The 17,980-nt window shown below is 39.4% G+C and overlaps 1 protein-coding gene across 1 annotated transcript in view; it reads left to right on the top strand.

Moving 5' to 3' along the window:
- Positions 1-12,207: 12,207 nt before the first annotated feature.
- The window catches only part of LOC139129333 (uncharacterized), a 63,096-nt gene continuing 57,323 nt past the window's right edge, over positions 12,208-17,980 (top strand). Inside the window, exons 1-2 of the mRNA XM_070694967.1 lie at positions 12,208-12,225; positions 12,927-14,133. Coding sequence (XP_070551068.1) covers positions 12,208-12,225; positions 12,927-14,133 — 1,225 coding nt within the window. The remainder of the gene's footprint in view (positions 12,226-12,926; positions 14,134-17,980) is intronic.

Raw genomic sequence — 17,980 nt, forward strand, 5'->3', positions numbered from 1 at the left:
TACATAAGTGGCCCTGCAAAGTCCACACCGGTTACATCGAATGGCTCAGTGAATTCCGTTCTCTAGGTGGGCAGGGCCGATGTAACTGCAGCATCAAGTGCCTTTTACGATACCTTGCACAGTAGCTGCATTCATGTTGTATAGATTTGACTAAAAATCACAGCTTTGGGATCCAGTATTTCTCTCGTACCTTACTCATTGTTATTGCAACTCCCCTGTGCAATGTCTAAAGGTGGCAGTGCTCAATGATCCGTCTTGCCAAGGCAGACATTCTTTGAATGAAGACAGGGTTGTAACCTAGAACTCTGCCATGACACCTCAGTATTCCATCTTGATCTGCTGTTAATGTGACATCTGAAGTCATGTCATTAGTTTGCTGTGTTATGTTGATCCATACCTTCTCTGATGCCGTGATCTCAGATGTAGTGAGTCGTCCAACTCGTCTTACAGCTATCTATAGAACGCTTCATACATGACGTTATGCGTAGAAGCTTCCAGAATTTGAACTTGATCCGAAGCTCTTGTGACCAGGCTTTCGTCTCATCCTGAGTAGTATCTTCTAGTCGAAGCATCACTTCTCTTTTCTTCTTTGACTTTTTCTCTGATTTGACTCCCTCTGACTCTGAAATATCTTGTTGAACTGGTCTGTCACCTTCACTTGAGAGCCCGCTTGGCCCTTGAAACCACATCATCCCGAGTTGACTTGGTGCTGACCTTCTAGTTCCCAGGTGGCTTGGATCTTCTGCTGTTGGCACATATCTCCACTTGAACTCTATCAGGTCGCCAATCTTCTTGGCCCGATTGCACACAAATGTTTAGCATTCTCATTGGTTGGACAGCCAGTATAAAATTGTGGTGCAGTTTATCCAACTGCGACAAGCCGTGATAGGGAAATTAACCAAAGCCTTGCTAACGTTGTTCTGTAGTTTGGCTAGGGTATGTGCAGCTCTCAACTCCAACCTTGGTATGCTCGTATTTTTAGGAGCAATTCTTGATTTAGCTGTGAGCAGTTTCTGGCTAGCTAGTGTTGAGTTTTCATACGCAATGATGTATATTACAGCACAAACAGCAGTCTTTCTTGCATCCGCAAATACATGCATCTCATAATGTGTTGGGTTGCCAGTGAACACACAGCGTGGTACAGTTATGGTTGGCACATGCTTCAAGCTATTTATCCATATCCGCAATTTCCATTGAATTTCATCGGGAATTTTCTCATCCAAATGTAGCTGAAGGAGGCACACTTCACTGAAGATCAATTTCGCAGTGATAGTAACTGGAGAACTCGATCCAAGTATGTCAAAGATGCTGTTGATATTAGGTATATCTTCTTCTTTATGATTGGTTCATTGCTCTTCTGGCACGATTTAAAACTGATTGTCAATGTGTCCTTCTCCTTGTTCCATGGAATACTAAAATCTTTGTCCCATTGCTAGATGTGTTGCCAACAAAAATCGTTGGGTAAGTTTCCTCTTCCTTCTTGTCATTTTCTGAGTTGAGGTGATCGATGTTGCTATGCCACTATCTGATATTATTTTGGCGGACTCCGCCTTGAAAGTTGCAACATCATCATTTTTGTTTCCACCCCCTTGAATATCGTCAACATATGTATCTTCCAGCAAGCTGTGTACTGTTGGTGGATATTCTTGTTTATAGTCCTCACTGTGCTTCTGCAATGTTAAACCGAGAATATATGAACTTGATGTTGCTCCAAAAATCTCACGTCTGAATCTGTACTCTGTCACCTCACGATCCTGTAGATTGTTGTATCACAATACTCATAGTGCGTCGCTGTCTTGTTCATGCACTCTGATATGAAAGAAAGCTTTTTGAATATCTCCTGTTATACAGAGCTTTCGCATGCGATTTCTTGCATTGATGTCGAACAAGAGTGGTTGTAGTGGTGGCCTTGTCTCAAGGCAGTCATTGAGTAAAGGGCTTCTCACGTTGGCTCTTGCTTAGCAGTCATATACTATTCTCAGCTTTGTTGTTTCTGCCTTGTCTCGGATGACAGCTTGATATGGGATATAACTAGAGGTTATTACCCAATATCACCTGTTCCTGTTTCGTATCAGCATGAGTGTCATTTGTGCTGCGTCAGACACTCGACTTCGTCTCGTGTCTGAGGCAGCACATATGACACAAATGCTGTTACGACACAAGGAACAGGCGATATTGGGTAATAACCAATTTATCATATACCCATGCCCATAATTTTACGAATAGTACAAAAAACCTTAAATTTTGAGGCTTTAGTTTATTGCGCCTTGCGCATAAATATCAGAATGTTTATGTATACAGGCTTCATTCATAAAGTATACGACAAAGTCAACATCACGCGCAACATCGCTGCAAGTCCTCTGTATCTGCATGAACCCCAAAAAGAAAGACAGCGGGATACAAAAATGGTCAAACAGGAGGAACCTTATTAGGTGCAATATGCTATTACAATTGTAACCAATCAAAAACTGTGCTCAGCTTTAAATCTATCTGATTTAAATCGTCGTACGACATGGAGCTCGCGCGGACAGGGAAAGCCATTTTACTTGTTTACCCAGAAAGTTGCCATGTCACTAGTCGCGCGCATGTGACATTGCTGTCACGCCACGTGCTCACTACCTGTTCAGGGGTAGACCGTGCAGTGTATTGGCGCAATGCGAATGGCAGAATGTTTGCTAGAGCTTGGCTAAAAAAATACGTGAACTTTAACAGGAAAAACCATGGGAAAACATTACAAGACTCAACACTTTATTTCCGTATTTGGCAACCAGAAATATGCATGTTCCTTAAAGCCCTTCAAATATTTACATCGGCGACATCGCTTTGCAGACCGGGAGCAGCAACCATTTTGTTTGTTTACGTTATTTACCAACAAATTGCTAATGTAGTTTGGGAGAACTCTTAAACCAATGACGTTTATCGTGCACATCTGGACGTTTACTGTGAAATATCATGGCTGATATTTTACAGTGAATGTCACAAGGATGTAGCAACATGGGCATGGGTATATTATAATGCACTATATCCCCTGTTTGATTGATTAGTACAGGCTCAATCACTCCCGTACTGATTTGTTCTCTCATGATTTTTTCGTACTCTTCTAATCTCCTGATTCTGTCTAATCTCTCTGTTGTGCTGTATAGTCGAGCTGTGCACAAGCTCTTATTTACAGGAAGTGGAATATGATCTTTCTTCCACGGTAGTTTTGTTTCATAGTATCCACTCTCTGCCCTAGTCAACTGTTTCTTGAACTCTTCGTGAATTGCTGCACTTTCTTTTATATCTGAGTCTTTGATTCCAAGAACAACCAGTGAGCACAGCTTATCAAATCCTTCATTGCTGGATCTCAGAAAGAACTGTTTCTCTGTCTGCCGTCCAGAAATTGTCCAATCCAGCATTGTGAACTCAGCTCCTAGATCCTTATCTGGGTGGGTTCCAAGAACTAGTGGTTCTGTCGTGCGAATCCTCTGGTAGTCTGCGACTCCCAAGATAATGTTAACTGGCATTAGAACATCTGTTGTCTCTTCCTCACTGAAATGTAACTGGCTGAGTCGTCTATGTTGTTTCTCCAATGCAGGAATGCAGGAATGCCTGGGTTTTGCAGGTAGGTTAATATACCTTTCTCAGCATTCACACACTCCACAATGAATGAGAAATCATCCACTGCTTGGGACTGTAATGTGATACAGTATACCTCAACAATCTTCCTTACAGTGGCGTACATCTGCTCAATTCAACGTTACTCTGTCTTTGCAGGCTTCAAGCGCAATTTCGTGATCAAGTCTGAACATATGTACGAACTCCCTGCGCCTGTATCAAATATGACTCGAACTTTCTCCTTCCCCACTTTGGCAATAACAGTGGCATGTAATGCTGAGGCTTGATCCATCACTGAGCTCAATCCCTTTTCTACTTTGGTATTGTCCAACACATCGAGCGTTGATTTTCCTTTGTCACCAATTGATGTATGATGCTTTCCTTTACAGTTCTTGCATCTCCTAGATCTACAGTTGACTGCAAGATGACCAAATCGTGTACAGTTGAAACACATCCTGTTTCTTCGCAGTATTGCTCTCTTGGTAACCACATACAGTACTTTCATACAGCCATTACTCGAATGATCTTCTGAACTGCAATACATACATTTAATTTTGCGACCCTGTTTAGAATCTCGATTACTGCCAAGAAGTAACTTTCTTCTGTTTTCTTCCATGACGTGTGTCTTGCTGTATCATATCCTCTCCCTGTGGTAAATTATCATCACCAGCTCTCAGGGGATTTCTCTTGACATACTTTAGTAGCTTTTAAACAAGCTGTTCCAAACTCCATTCCTCCCAATCATCGTCCTTTTATACGAGTACTTCTCGAACTGGGCTAAGCTTGTCCATCAGAGTGTAGACTTAGCTTTGTGCAGTAGTCAGTTTCCTCATTGTTGTGAGAGTGCGAACTATCCTGGCTAGCCTGTTATAAAAGTTGTGAATGTTGGTCACCACATGAAGTCCCTCAAGTTCCTTTATCAAGGCTTTTTGCACCTTAATTCCTTCCCATATGTCTCGACAAGTATTCTGTTGGCTTCCTGATATTCCTCCGAAGTATGCGGTAGCCCAAGGATATCCTCCTTTGGTTTGTCTTTCACTAGCTCAAGTAAGTAATTAAAGTTACTGATTTCAGCAAGATTAGAATCATCCACCTCTATGGTAAACTGGTTCCAAAAGCCTAACTAGTCCTTCTAGTCACCAGAGAATGGCATGATAGTGTACTTCTGCAGCGTCACTACTTGCATTGAGGGCGCTGATGATGTACGCTCCTGCCAGTGGTCAACTCGTTTGGCACAGCTGCTTAGATCTATCTCTCGAAATCTAGTTTCTGTATATACCACTCCTCCTCTCGTCTTTGTTGGTGTGCAGCTGCCATCTCAATTTCTATTTGTTGGTGTACTCTGTATTTTGACTGTTCTTCATTTACCAAGTGCTGGATATGTAGCTCTTTTACAAGCTTGAGTTGCACGTCTCTTTCCACAGCTTCGTCCGGCTGTTTTCTGATATGCTGCCACACCTCCCTAAATACCTTGATGGACACTTTCTGTGTTGTTGTCCACTCCTTCACATGTTCTATGTCTGACTCTCCTTCCAACATATAATCGGCTGTCTCGTATTTTAATTTGTCTAGTCGTTTGATCAACTCTCCTATTTGTTCATATGCCGTGGTAATATCTGCCGTGTCCTCACTGCTATATAGCTCAGCAATTTCATCAAGTTTGATTTCAGCAATGGCCAGCTATTGTTTAAGTCTCTCCTCGGTAACTGTCATGTTTTGTGCACGTTTGCAAGTACTGCGATCAATAGGTTATTCGACAGTAAGACCTCGCATCAAGTGCGTAAGTTGTTTTCCCACGGAAACATTCATCTATTTCGATTGCTGATGCAATACTGTGTACATCACTATAGGCTATATGTGATGTACTCACGCTAGTCCTGCTGTCGCGGTCGCCACTGTTCAGTGTTGGGAATATTTACTGTAGAAATATTGGCCGCCGATCATTCCAGTGACACTGAAAAAAACTCAGAGTTCTCAATCAACAATGAAACATTACGTTGAAACTCACGGTAAAGAGTAACACGCCGCATCCATGTGCGTTGCCATCGTAGGTTCCTAAAATCACGATGGAAAATCTTGTAGTAATGAGAATTTAACCCAAGAATCACGACAAAGTAACACAAATAAAGGAAACTATGAAGCAACTGCTGCTCAAAACTTTGTGATAAATATGTCTATGTTAACACAGTCCACGCAAATATATCATAGTACATGCACAGTGATTAGTGTACTGAAAATGTGCATTTCAGTCAAAGTTCAGCTATCACATGCACATAGATTCTCGCAGCTTTGTCCAAACTTTAGAAAGATCTCTGTTGAGCAAAATTTGTCCATCATGCGCAGTAAGTGTTTAGAATATCTACTGTTGTATATAATACTTTGCAAAATTTCCGAAAACCATGATGAAGTCCTATAAACAACAACAACAAACAAAAGTATGTTTTGGTCTATACAACAACAAACACAAATAATAGAGTCGGGAGTTTTTTCCATACGGGTCTTTATTTATTCTCTAGATCCGACACAGGCATCGCAGCAGACACATATGATTGGGTTATTTTTTAGATGACATGTCTACATTGGCCTGCAAACTGCGAGACTGAACCAAAAGAATAAATTCTGTTCACTTACTTACTTCTAAGTCTAGTATGATAAAATGAGTTTAATTGAGCACTTTCATTTTTTCAACCGGAGCGGCTCTAAGTGCTAGCGAAGCTCATTTTTGTCCCGGACTGTTTTTGTGTTGTCCTGTTGACTGGGTACACCTCCAAAATTCAGCTGACCAGCTTCTGTTTTTTCCCCATTGACGGCTCGATTCATGGTTTCAATGTATGTATCCTAGATTTTATGATCACCTTGTACCTTTGTGTCACGCCAGAGGGTTTTAGGTTAGAAATTATATTTCCGTCTGACGATGCACAGTCGATGCGTACTTGGTCAATAATTGTATTGATTCATGGTTAGTATAAGAAAATTAAGGAGACGCATTTTTCATTGCTTTACACATCAACAGGACCACCATGCATTGTATTAACAAAAAAATCAAACGGCAACTTTACTTGCTCATCCACTGATACGCACAGTTCACTTTTCGCAGATAAAGATTTCTGTTTAATTTGTCTAAAAGTTAGAAATCTGCATAATATTTTCATTTACAATGACAGCATCCCATTATGTTAAAGGGCCTATGACATGCCCCATACAACCAAATGTAAAATCACTCGTGGGTCTTGAAGTAAACCTACGTCACTGTCTTGCATTGTGTATCGCCCCCCTTGTCCAGATAAAACGCAAGTAAAAGTTATGGGTGGGCGTGTACCCCTAACCCAACTTGTTCGACTTTTTTCAGCTTTTCGAAGTTGAGCCGACGACTTATCTTAATACGGGCAAACAGTCTTTCACACCTTCACAATCTCATGTCCGTAAGAGTGTGAGGCAAGGGCTTCCTTTGCTCAGAACGTACACCGGCGCGCAACGCACCAGGAAGCTTCCCGTCTCTACACAATGTGAACGGTGAAGACAGCAATTCAAAATGGCGACCCGACAATGCGGCGACAAGCTTTCTTTGTTTTTCTTCATCAAAACATATACGAAATAGGCCTAACGCATCATTTTTTGCTGGGTTCGTTTGCTCTGAAAATGCATGGGAACATGGGTCGATTGCACCATTTGTCTCGTGCTCCAAGGAAATGATAGTTCTGTCAAAGGTCGACGTCCAACACAGCTACACTCAGAGTGATAGTTTTCGGAAAGGGTAGTGAATTTCGCCCAACCAAAGTCGTTTCATAAATGACGAGCACTACGAATTCTTATTATCATACCCATGGTTCCTCATTTTGTGGAGGGATCATGCCATACCTTTTATGTTTATCGTCAGAGTGTTAACACGATGGAAGTGGTATATAGGGGGTCAAGATGCAAAATTTCTGACCCCGTGTTGAGTGCGTAGTAATCGGACTGCTATTGCAATAATCCGACGTCGTATTTGGAAAGTGAGTAGGGGCTAAATGTTGATAATTTAAAACTTCAAAACCCCAATTTTCATTTTCAATGTGTTTAAAAAACTGAATGTAAATATTTCGTGATAATTAGTATATTATATTATATATAATTATATATTATTATTATATTATATATATATTATATATGCCTTTATTTAATGAGGGTAGCCTGGTAAACTCTAGAGAGAGTTTATCTCCCCAGGGCCCTCGACATTACAACAAATATATACAAAACCACAAAAACAATTTTCAAGAGTGAAAATACAAACACCACATATAACAACTGCCACATTTAACAGGAAAAGCAAGAAAAAATTAAAATTCTGCCCAATATTGTTTTAAATAATTGCTTTTAAGAGAGACAAGTGTCTCAAAAGATTTGACTTCTGTTTTCAACTTTTTCCATTCCATAGCTCCCTGTACTGACCATGTGTTTTTAAAAACATTCAGTTTGGCTCTTGGGATATCAAGCTTATTTTGGGAGCTAGCTCTGGTCACACGGCTATGACACTGATTGACATATTGGAACATTTCCGTCATATACAATGGGGCTATACCTTTCAAGGATTTAAAAACTAAACACATATTTTTGTATAAAATTCTATCAGGTAAAGGCATAATATGTAATGATCTAAAAAGTCCATTGGTCGGATAATTATACTTAGTGCCCATCATAACACGCACAGCGCGTTTCTGTAATTTGAATAACTTGTTTGAATAACTAGTTCCCCATGCACTACAACAATAGTCCAAATGGGGAAGTATATATGCATTATAATATGTTCGTCTAGTACTTAATGGTAAATATCGTATTATACGTCTAAGTAGAGCTATACGTGAATTGACCTTTTTATAAATTGAATCAGTATTTGACTTCCAGTTCAAGTGTTGATCTACCACTATACCCAGAAGTCTTTCTTCATTTACAGACTCTAAAATATTCTGACCAAGTTTACAATGAAGAACATTTCTTGGTAGACGTGACAATCTCTGATGTGTGGTCATAAGCATGGTCTTTGTTTTACTTGTATTATAACCATTTTATTTTGCATACACCAATGTCTTACTGATTCAAGATCATCATTGAGTGTTTTTTCAATTTCTGCCAGGTTCTTTCCTTTTGCCATGATTGTAGAATCATCGGCATACATTTCAATGGTGTTGTTGACAGCTAAAGGTAAATCATTAATAAACAATATGTTACGTTTAATATACGACATAACCATATTTCGGTGTGTTTGACGCTTACCTATGGGCTGTCTCTGTGTGTTGCTTTCGGCACCTTTTATCGTATGGTCTGGCTAACATTGCCGAATTTGTATAGCCCGAAATAGCTTCTACTAAGCAAACTATCAAAAACGGGACAGCAGTATCACTTCACTTAATATGAGGTCACACAACTTGTAAAACGCTATCATTACGGAGCGAAGTGAGTCCGACGAACAGAATGTGATTGCATGTCCGAAAACTGAGGTCGTCCGAAAACTGCACACTGAGTGTACTGTAGGCCTACTGCAGCTACAACATGCAATGCATTGAATCGAAATACTCAGGCGCGGGATTGCTCCACATTTTATAAAATAAATTCAACCGTGAAAAGTTCAAACTAAGACTGATACTGTCTTATTTCATACAAAGAAATGAAACGTAGGCTCATCGTACTGTAAATCTGTCCAGAGCATTCATTGCTTTGTCCACTCGCGCTTTGTCATTCCGAGTCAGATCTGACTCTGATTTGGAACCACTAGTCCCGGATGTCTGGGGTTGCCTATGTGTCTTTAAGCTAATTCCCCTCGAAATCACTTTCTGAATTCTGGTCAACACTGTCCTCGCTGGAAGCAACTTGATAAGTCCTGGACTTGCAGCTGGACCGCCAGTGTGTCTTCCTTACCAGTGTTTACTGGGCGTCTGTGAGCACTGTTTATATAGCTGACTTTGTTTGTGGTCTAATTTATACAAGGACCGCTAAATACACTTTCGTAACAATAGCATTGTACAAATGACGTCAATTCTACCTGTTGGTCAATATGCAAATACCTCTGCCTGGCTCGGGTGTGGAGAGGCCCCCTGATCACCGAGCAAGAAAAGGGAGTCAAATTTCGCCCTTCGCGCACATCTTTCCGAACTGACACAATATGCAATCCAAAGACAGGTCCCCTAGCTGAGTTTTTGAAGGGAAAAAATAAAAACTTTGGAAATCATGTCATAGGCCCTTTAAATAAGGGACCTATTATGCTGCCATTATCTTTGCCATTGCAACTGTACTGCCAAACTTCCATTTTTGCAAGCTGAAAAACCTTTCTGTCAAAAACCTGTCAATTGTCTCTAGGTATAGACACAGAGGGCGTTTTTCTAAATGTGTGTTCAATCCTAGTATTATTGGCATGAGTCCTCATTCTTATGCAGGACAGAGTTCTGTCTTTTTCTATTCATTAAGCGTGGTGGTAACGATATCATGTATCAATGACGAGGCGGACAATAATCTTTACCAGCTAATGACAGCAATATATTATTATTGATTTTTGTTAGTAGGGGCACATTGCGTATTGTCACTAGTACTAAGGTTCTATCTTTGATGATACGTTATGGTGACCCTACTACTCCGACACCTCCAAAGCTTTGCCGTTCAGTTTTTGGTTTGGTCTGCAGCAACGACCTAGTTAAAGGTTGAAACATTTAGGCGTGCCAAGTTTGTGTCCGATGTATGATAGTGTGTGTGTACGAGCGTGAGTGCTTCACGAACTCTACAGCGTGTGGAGAGGGCGCAGTCAGAATTGTAACAACTTAGCTCGGTTATTAAACCAATTTTATGAGATGGGGGATTTGGCCGAGCGGTTTTGTCTGTGCTTCTGCGCTAGGTGATTGGGTACCGTACATTGTGAGTTCGAAACCGATTAAAATCATCGTATTTTGACCAAATCTCTGTTCTTGAATTCTAGATTAAAGGAGAAAATATAGGTGGCGAACTGGCCTCAAAGTCAAAGACCCTGGTCAAATTCACGGTGTACGATGCGATACTATCAGGTGATGAAATGTGACATGTGACTATACTCTCGCTCTCAGCGCCACGTCAGTTTACGATACCCGACAGTGGTTGCGTAGTATGCATTCTGTCCAGCTTAGATACGCATTGCCGAACTCGACAAGCCATAAAGCTTTCTCTTTACCCTTTGAACCCAGTTTAGAACCATATAAGGACTAAAATAATGACATCATCCACCCTAACAATAGAGAGTTCCAGTAATTTATGCAAACTTTCCGAGAAGGGTCAGTGGTTCACATGAATATTTAATCAGGTCGGCTGTCCGGCTGCAGTGCACTCAACGAGAGTCGAGAGACCTTATGATAGCTTTTCCGCAACTCAGACACACAAGACGATTATATCATGTACAGCTATTGCTCTCTGAGTGATAGAAACGGTAGATTTTACCACTTTTTTGATCATATTCTATGGAAAAATGGAGCGATTTGTTAGCCAAGTTGATTGCGATTGAACGTAGCATTGGATGGCAGCATGGCCATCATTGCGTGATGCTGAACGCTCCAGATGGTCCCCGTGGTTGAGGTTTTCTTTCAATGTTTATCTTCTACCTCCATGGCATGATGAAGAAATTTGTAAGATTTTAGTTAAACTGAAGTGTATTTTGTTGATTTTCAAGCGACTTACAATCGATAAGCTCATGCAAACTGTTGATATCGTGGCCTTATCCAGCCTGTAGCGAGAGAGCCATGACGGTCGACCTAGTTTGTTTACAAATTTATGTGTTGTTACTGTTAACATCGTGACATATTTCCTACGTCGCGTCGCGTCTGACATGTGTCTGTTGCATCTCCACAAGGTGACTGGAAACCGTATTTTGTGAGTTCGAAGCCAATTGAAAACACTGTATTTTTTAACTGAAATAAACCGGGCATGAAACTTTCATCTCAATACGACCAAAAGTGTTCATTATAACTAATCAAATTGTATAGCATTTCTGTCGCGTTCAAGAGATACTGGATTTATTTCGACTTGTTTTCAATTGATTTTACTTACTACGATTACAGGTTCAGACCTTGTCGAAATAGGTGGACTGAAAGGTTGAAATATAAATTTGTTCTCGGGTTGGCATTAGGAGAATGAAGAGACTGATCTGAAATTTTATTAAAAGCTTTGATTTTTTAGCCGATAGATATTATACAAAGGCTATTAGCTGGTGTACCATTGAACATTGGTGATCTTGGGTTTTAGATCGAAAGTGTCTTCTGAAAATTGTGTCCTTTCATGTTAAGTTTTTCTTGAGAATGTACCTTTCATGCGTACATAATGTTTTCATGGCAATGAAAGTAAGACCCATGAAACGTTTCACGTCACCACTATACCTCTGGCCTTATGAATAAAACCTTTGGATTAACTAGCATTGACGCGGTTATTATTTGTTTTGCCTTTGCGGCTGGTGACATTGAATTCAAACTTTGAGCATGTAAGTTTTACTTTTCTTGCTAGTTAGGAAGAATGCTTCAATTAACACGATAGAAATGCTTGTTTATTTCTTTTCAGTGATTGTTCATTTGATCTCATATTTTCCCTCTTTAAGCCAGAAACAAGAATATTCCACATCTCATGAATATGCAACGTCCAAACAAGGTAATACCGTTCGTGATTAAAATTTCTAAACTTTTTGTTTCAATATCTCTAACTACTTACCTACTTGCTAACCGATCTACCTATTTTATGACTAACCTACCTACCTACCTATCTACAAACCTGCATACCAACCTACCTACCTATCCATGCATCCACCCATTCACCCACTCAACTAACCACACACTCATGCACCTACCTACACATCCACCCACCAACCCACCCAAATCCACCCACCTACCCATCCATCCATCAATCCATCCGTTGGTCCATCCATCCATCCGTCCATCCATCTATCTGTCTGTCTGTCTGTCTGTCTGTCTGTCTGTCTGTCTTTCTTTCTGTCTAACCGTTCACAGTCCTTCCATCCATCCATCCATCCATCTATCTATCTACCCATCCATCTATCTATCTATCTATCTATCTATCTATCTATCTATCTATCTATCTATCTATCTATCTATCTATCTATCTATCTATCTATCTATCTATCTATCTATCTATCTGTCTGTCTGTCTGTCTGTCTGTCAGTCTGTCTGTCTATCTGCCTGTCTGCCTGTCTACCTATCCATGTATTTTCTCACTCTGTCTCTTGATCTGCTGTGTACCTAGTATCTCTTAATGAAATATTATAAAGATGCTTGTAACTTACAAACGTTTGTAAAATATCTCTGGAACTTCGATTTAAATGATCACTCTTACAGGTTTCAGCATTGATCGTGAATGAAGGATGGGGTTCAGCATGTAGCGATGGAATTCCGTCAATAAATCGCATGATTGCCAGCGTTCTAAGCGACATTCAGATTGATAACATCTATTCTACGGTGGTACAATGTGGCGAGAGGGAAGAGGAAGACGCTGAACGGTTCAAGGTTCTATTTAAATACCCAGTACCAGAAGAGCGGAAATTAAAACAGTTACTACCTAATCGTTCGATTCCGGGCACAGTATATCTTTACTTGCACGACCACTTTTATCCAAATCTGCGAGAACTATCAAGCGATGTCAAATTCGTCTTTGGGTACTCATTAACAACAGCTGCGGAAGCGCGAAAGCTTAAGCAAGATATCTTTCACGGTGCAGAGCTGTATCTCATTAACGTGTGGGATCCAGATTCGATCAACGCTGAAATTATCTCGAGCGATAAGATGGAACTATCAAGGAGAACTGACGAACTTTCAGAGTTGAATAGAGGATCGCACGTACTATCTGTGGGTAAAAGCGCCCACGAGTACTTCCAACCTAAACATCGAGGAATTCAATCTAACAGACACCACTATGTTCAACCAAACCTCGGCAATGTCTCCAAAGCTTACGAAGAACTAAAAATCGACTCAACATTTGAAATAGTTTCGCTTCTACAACCCACTAACTTGCAAAATCTCAAGTCAATAGTTGAGACATTAGGATATATCGCGAATGACCGCAAGGGCAAGTTAAAGATCAAGTTGAAAGTTATCGGTGATGTCAGCGAACGGGAAGAAAAAATAAAGACAGAACTTTCGCATTCCGAAATCAAGCTTGTACCTAAATACTGCATAACTCAACGTCAACTTGAGGACGCGCTACTCGGTTGCCATTTGGTACTTGCAAACCCAAAGGCTCACATTTCCGACCCGTCGATCTCGTCAGCGCTGTCACTTGGAGTTCCACTTTTGCTACCGAAAAGTGATGACTTCGAATATATGATTAAGAAATATCTTGAGAAATACCGACATAATGTAATGGTAGATATGAATGATAAGAACGTGCTTCGCATAATGTTGGAGGAAAAAATTGATTCCTATCATCACGCCGTTTCAACTGCTAAAACGATTAAGGAAAGTCTTACCTTTGACACCTGTGTCGAACTTCGGGAAGAGTTGAAAGAGCAGCTTCTGCGTATTACCCGCGTCGGTCAACCAAAGCAAGGTAATTAATTAGCCTTCCTTAAATATGTTGCAAAAACATTAATGGTTTAAGCATGATGACGAACAATATTATGACACATAGACCCACGTGCACATAGAAACACAATAAACTCTTTCAGACAGCCAGAGACGCAAACAGACACTTGATATTTTTCACCATTGTGTAGTCGAACATGGGCAGCCAAATGAAAACAACATTGTCCGTAAATACAAAATAAATCTAAACCGAGAGTTTTTCAAGTTCCAACAATTATCATAAACACAGAACATATCTTACGACAATAATACACTGTACGATAAATATGAAATACGTCTACTCGAAAGACTGTCAACTATTTGCAATAATCGAATAACAGCGGCATGACAGTGCAAAGGCAAGAACTGGTATGATGTGGGGCAGACATGACCTTACAAGGTATTCATGGAAGGTAGCTCGCCATTTGCTGTTTGTATATTAGATCGGCACGGAAGAGGTATTTCTGCTGGGCTAATCTCATACATATACGTTAACACTTCAGAGGAGGTTGCCTCTGCGCCAAGGCATCTCTGGCTTAAATTGTGAGCACTAAGGTCAGTCGTTGGCTGATCTACCGCATATCTTGTAGGAGAGATACTACTAATGATAACAAACAACAATAATAATAAGTATTATATAGAAATAATAACACGAATAGTTTCAATTTCCGTGAACATTTCACCATAAGGGTATTTTGGGTCGAAAAGACCAAATATGATATCAATTTCACTGCCCCATGTTTCCATGGTAACCATTTTAGTTTTTCTAATATCTAATGAAAAGTTACTTTGATTGATATGAAAATTATCTAGCGGGGGAGTTCGGGTCAGAGAACACAAAAACCAGACTTATTTTAATGTTTTGAGTTGCCATGGTAACTATTCTTGGATTGAAAATGTTACTTTTTCCCTAATTCCTATTAAAGAACTATTGATTGATGTAAAAATTGATAATAAGGGTTTTTCTGGTTAGCACACCAAAAAATATCACACTCATTTTAATGTGAGATGTTTCCATGGCAACCATTCAGGAGTAAAAATTACCAGTTTTTCAAAAATTCCATCTAAAATCCAGGAATCAACAGAATGTGTTATATCAAAGGGTATTTGGGTTGGGAAAGACCAAATATCCAGTGTAAAAATCCAGTAATCAACAGAAATATTATACCAAAGGGTTATTTCGGGTTAGAAAGACAAAATATGATATCCATTTTTACTGCCCTGTGTTTCCATTGTAACCTATTTGCGTTTTAAAATTTCAATTTTTTTCCTAAGTCCATTAAAAGTAATCCCAGTTACTATGCAAATGCTCTCCTAAGTGTATTTATAACAGCATGAACTCCATGTTCATTTTTGTTTTATGTTGCCATAGTAACCATTTCGGTAACCACAGTTTTTTTATTTAAAACCATAGACCCTCGAGAGGGTCTATGTTAAAACATAATTCACTTTTTTATTTATTTTATGGATTTCTAAGTAACAACTTTTAACATTTGTTCTATAATAATAATAATAACTGTAATTTCTTTGCTAACATTCTAGAAAGAATAATAAAGATAATGTATATTGGGGCCATTTTGGTCAAAATTATGTTTTCCGTTAATTTTAGTGTCTTAGAATTAATTTTACATAGACCAGAAATAATTTTCAAGCATTTTTAATTGTGTTTCATGCAGTCATCCCAAATAAGTGTTATATAGTATATTACTAACTTATTATGCATTTATCGAATTAAGTTTATGCCTTCAAATTAATTTTATGTGCTGAAATTAATTCTACTAGTATCGAACCCAATCATCCTTATCACCCAATGTACCATTATATTTATCACAAGCAGTAACAGTAGCGCACAGTTTTTTTTGTTTTATTTAAAACATAATTCACTGGTACTTATTTTATGGATTTATAATTAACGACGTATAATAATGTTCATTTTATAATAATTTATTTTGATTTCTTTGCCTAATTCCAGGAAAAATAATGAAGACAAATTATTTCTGATTGTTTAACTAAAGTAAAATTATGGCCATGTAGTGGTGCATTATTTTTTGTGTGACCTGGCGTGACCCCATAAACTCTATGATTCTGATGATTAGCTAGATCTCCCCTTTCCATGGTAGCAATGGCTAAATTTGAACATGGTCCCTGTATACCTTTAAACATTTTTTAAACCCAGCAGGCCAGGACAAGGGGGAATATTACAAGTTAAATGTTTTGATGTTTAATATTTCCCAGGGTACGAAATTAACTTTTTTTCCCTAGTAGTCCACTTGGGCAACCATATTCTGAAGTTGGTAGTCCGGTGACACTGGCTGGTAGCCCATGCATATTTTAGATCAGGGTATCTTTTTCGTTAACCAGATAAGAAAGGGCTATTTTACAAGGTTCTGCCCATGAAGTGAATTTTCTAGTCTTTTGATGTGTATACTTGCACACCTTTAATGCCCAAGGAAACAGGTGTAATGGACGACAGTGGGACTCAAAAGTTTTGTGACCTATAAACAACCCGTTTCACTCTCACAGTTGTATGCAAATTTTAAAAGTCGCCATGACAACAATATGGCCTTTTCAGCACTGAGACATACTGTAGCAGGGCTAAAAATAGACCATGGCCCTTCTGTTGGGAGGAGGCATAATTTCCGTGTCATTGTGATTGATACATTATTATCAAAATGCAACGAGAATGCGTTTTTATTGGCCATCGTTTCCTGTGCCTGTCATTCAAGTACGTCAGTTCAGATATGGAAACTTTGTTGCAAAGTTCCACCGCACGGCCGGTTGTCTCCAGAACAAAGTCATACTATGGCAAATTTCTATGCCCAGCTGGGTTTGACTGCATTTATCTAGCTCGTCCCAAAGTGACGGACGCATCTTTCAACCTTTCAGCTCCAGGTGAAAAACGCATTGATTGATTCGCCAAAGGCCTGTGGACTCGCTTATTTTTGCACAAGTGCTACATGGACATAGGAAAATGTTGTTGAATACTCACTATTCCAAATAGACTATTTCCAAAAAGACTATTCCAAATATACCAAAAAGACCAGATGCGCAATTATTTAATGATTTTAGGCCTGTAGCACTCACCTCTGTGATGGCTAAATGTATGGAAAGGGTAATTAGCAAACACCTAGTAGCCTCAGTGGCTGAGTATTTAGATCCCTTTCAGTTTGCATATAAATCACGTAGGAACCGAAGATGCTAGTCTCACATTACTCAATACCATACTGAATCACATCCAGCATCCAAAAACATATGCGCGCATTTTGTTCATTGATTTTAGTTCAGCTTTCAATACGATGCAAACTCACATTCTATTACAACGACTTTTTGATTTAAATGTGAACGGATATATCATTCACTGGATTCGAGATTTTCTTTCAAATAGACCCCAGAGAGTAAGGATGAATGGAACTTTTCAAATGAGCTTATATTGAACACGGGCGCACCACAGGGCTGCGTTTTAGCACCAGTTTTGTTCTCAATTTATACTGATGAAATGAGAATTAATAATCCAGCTGCAAGTTTGTTTAAATATGCCGACGATATGGCACTTGTCGGCCTCCTGGTGAAAGAAAAATGCTTGAATGAACGCATGTATTTTGATCATGTTGCAAACTTACAAGACTGGTGTAAACGCAGTTTTCTGGAAATGAATGTTGCCAAAACCAAGGAACTTGTGATAGATAGTTATAGATGTGCCGACACTGTTGAGCCTGTTACACTGAATAGTGAATCTGTTGAAATTGTCGCGTGTTTTAAATATCTAGGTTTGCAGTTAGATCAGAAGCCGAATTTTAATGAAAATATCAATTGTATTGTCAAAAAGGCCATGC

Source organism: Ptychodera flava, chromosome 3 (genome assembly GCF_041260155.1).
Source record: "Ptychodera flava strain L36383 chromosome 3, AS_Pfla_20210202, whole genome shotgun sequence".
Taxonomy (NCBI): domain Eukaryota; kingdom Metazoa; phylum Hemichordata; class Enteropneusta; family Ptychoderidae; genus Ptychodera; species Ptychodera flava.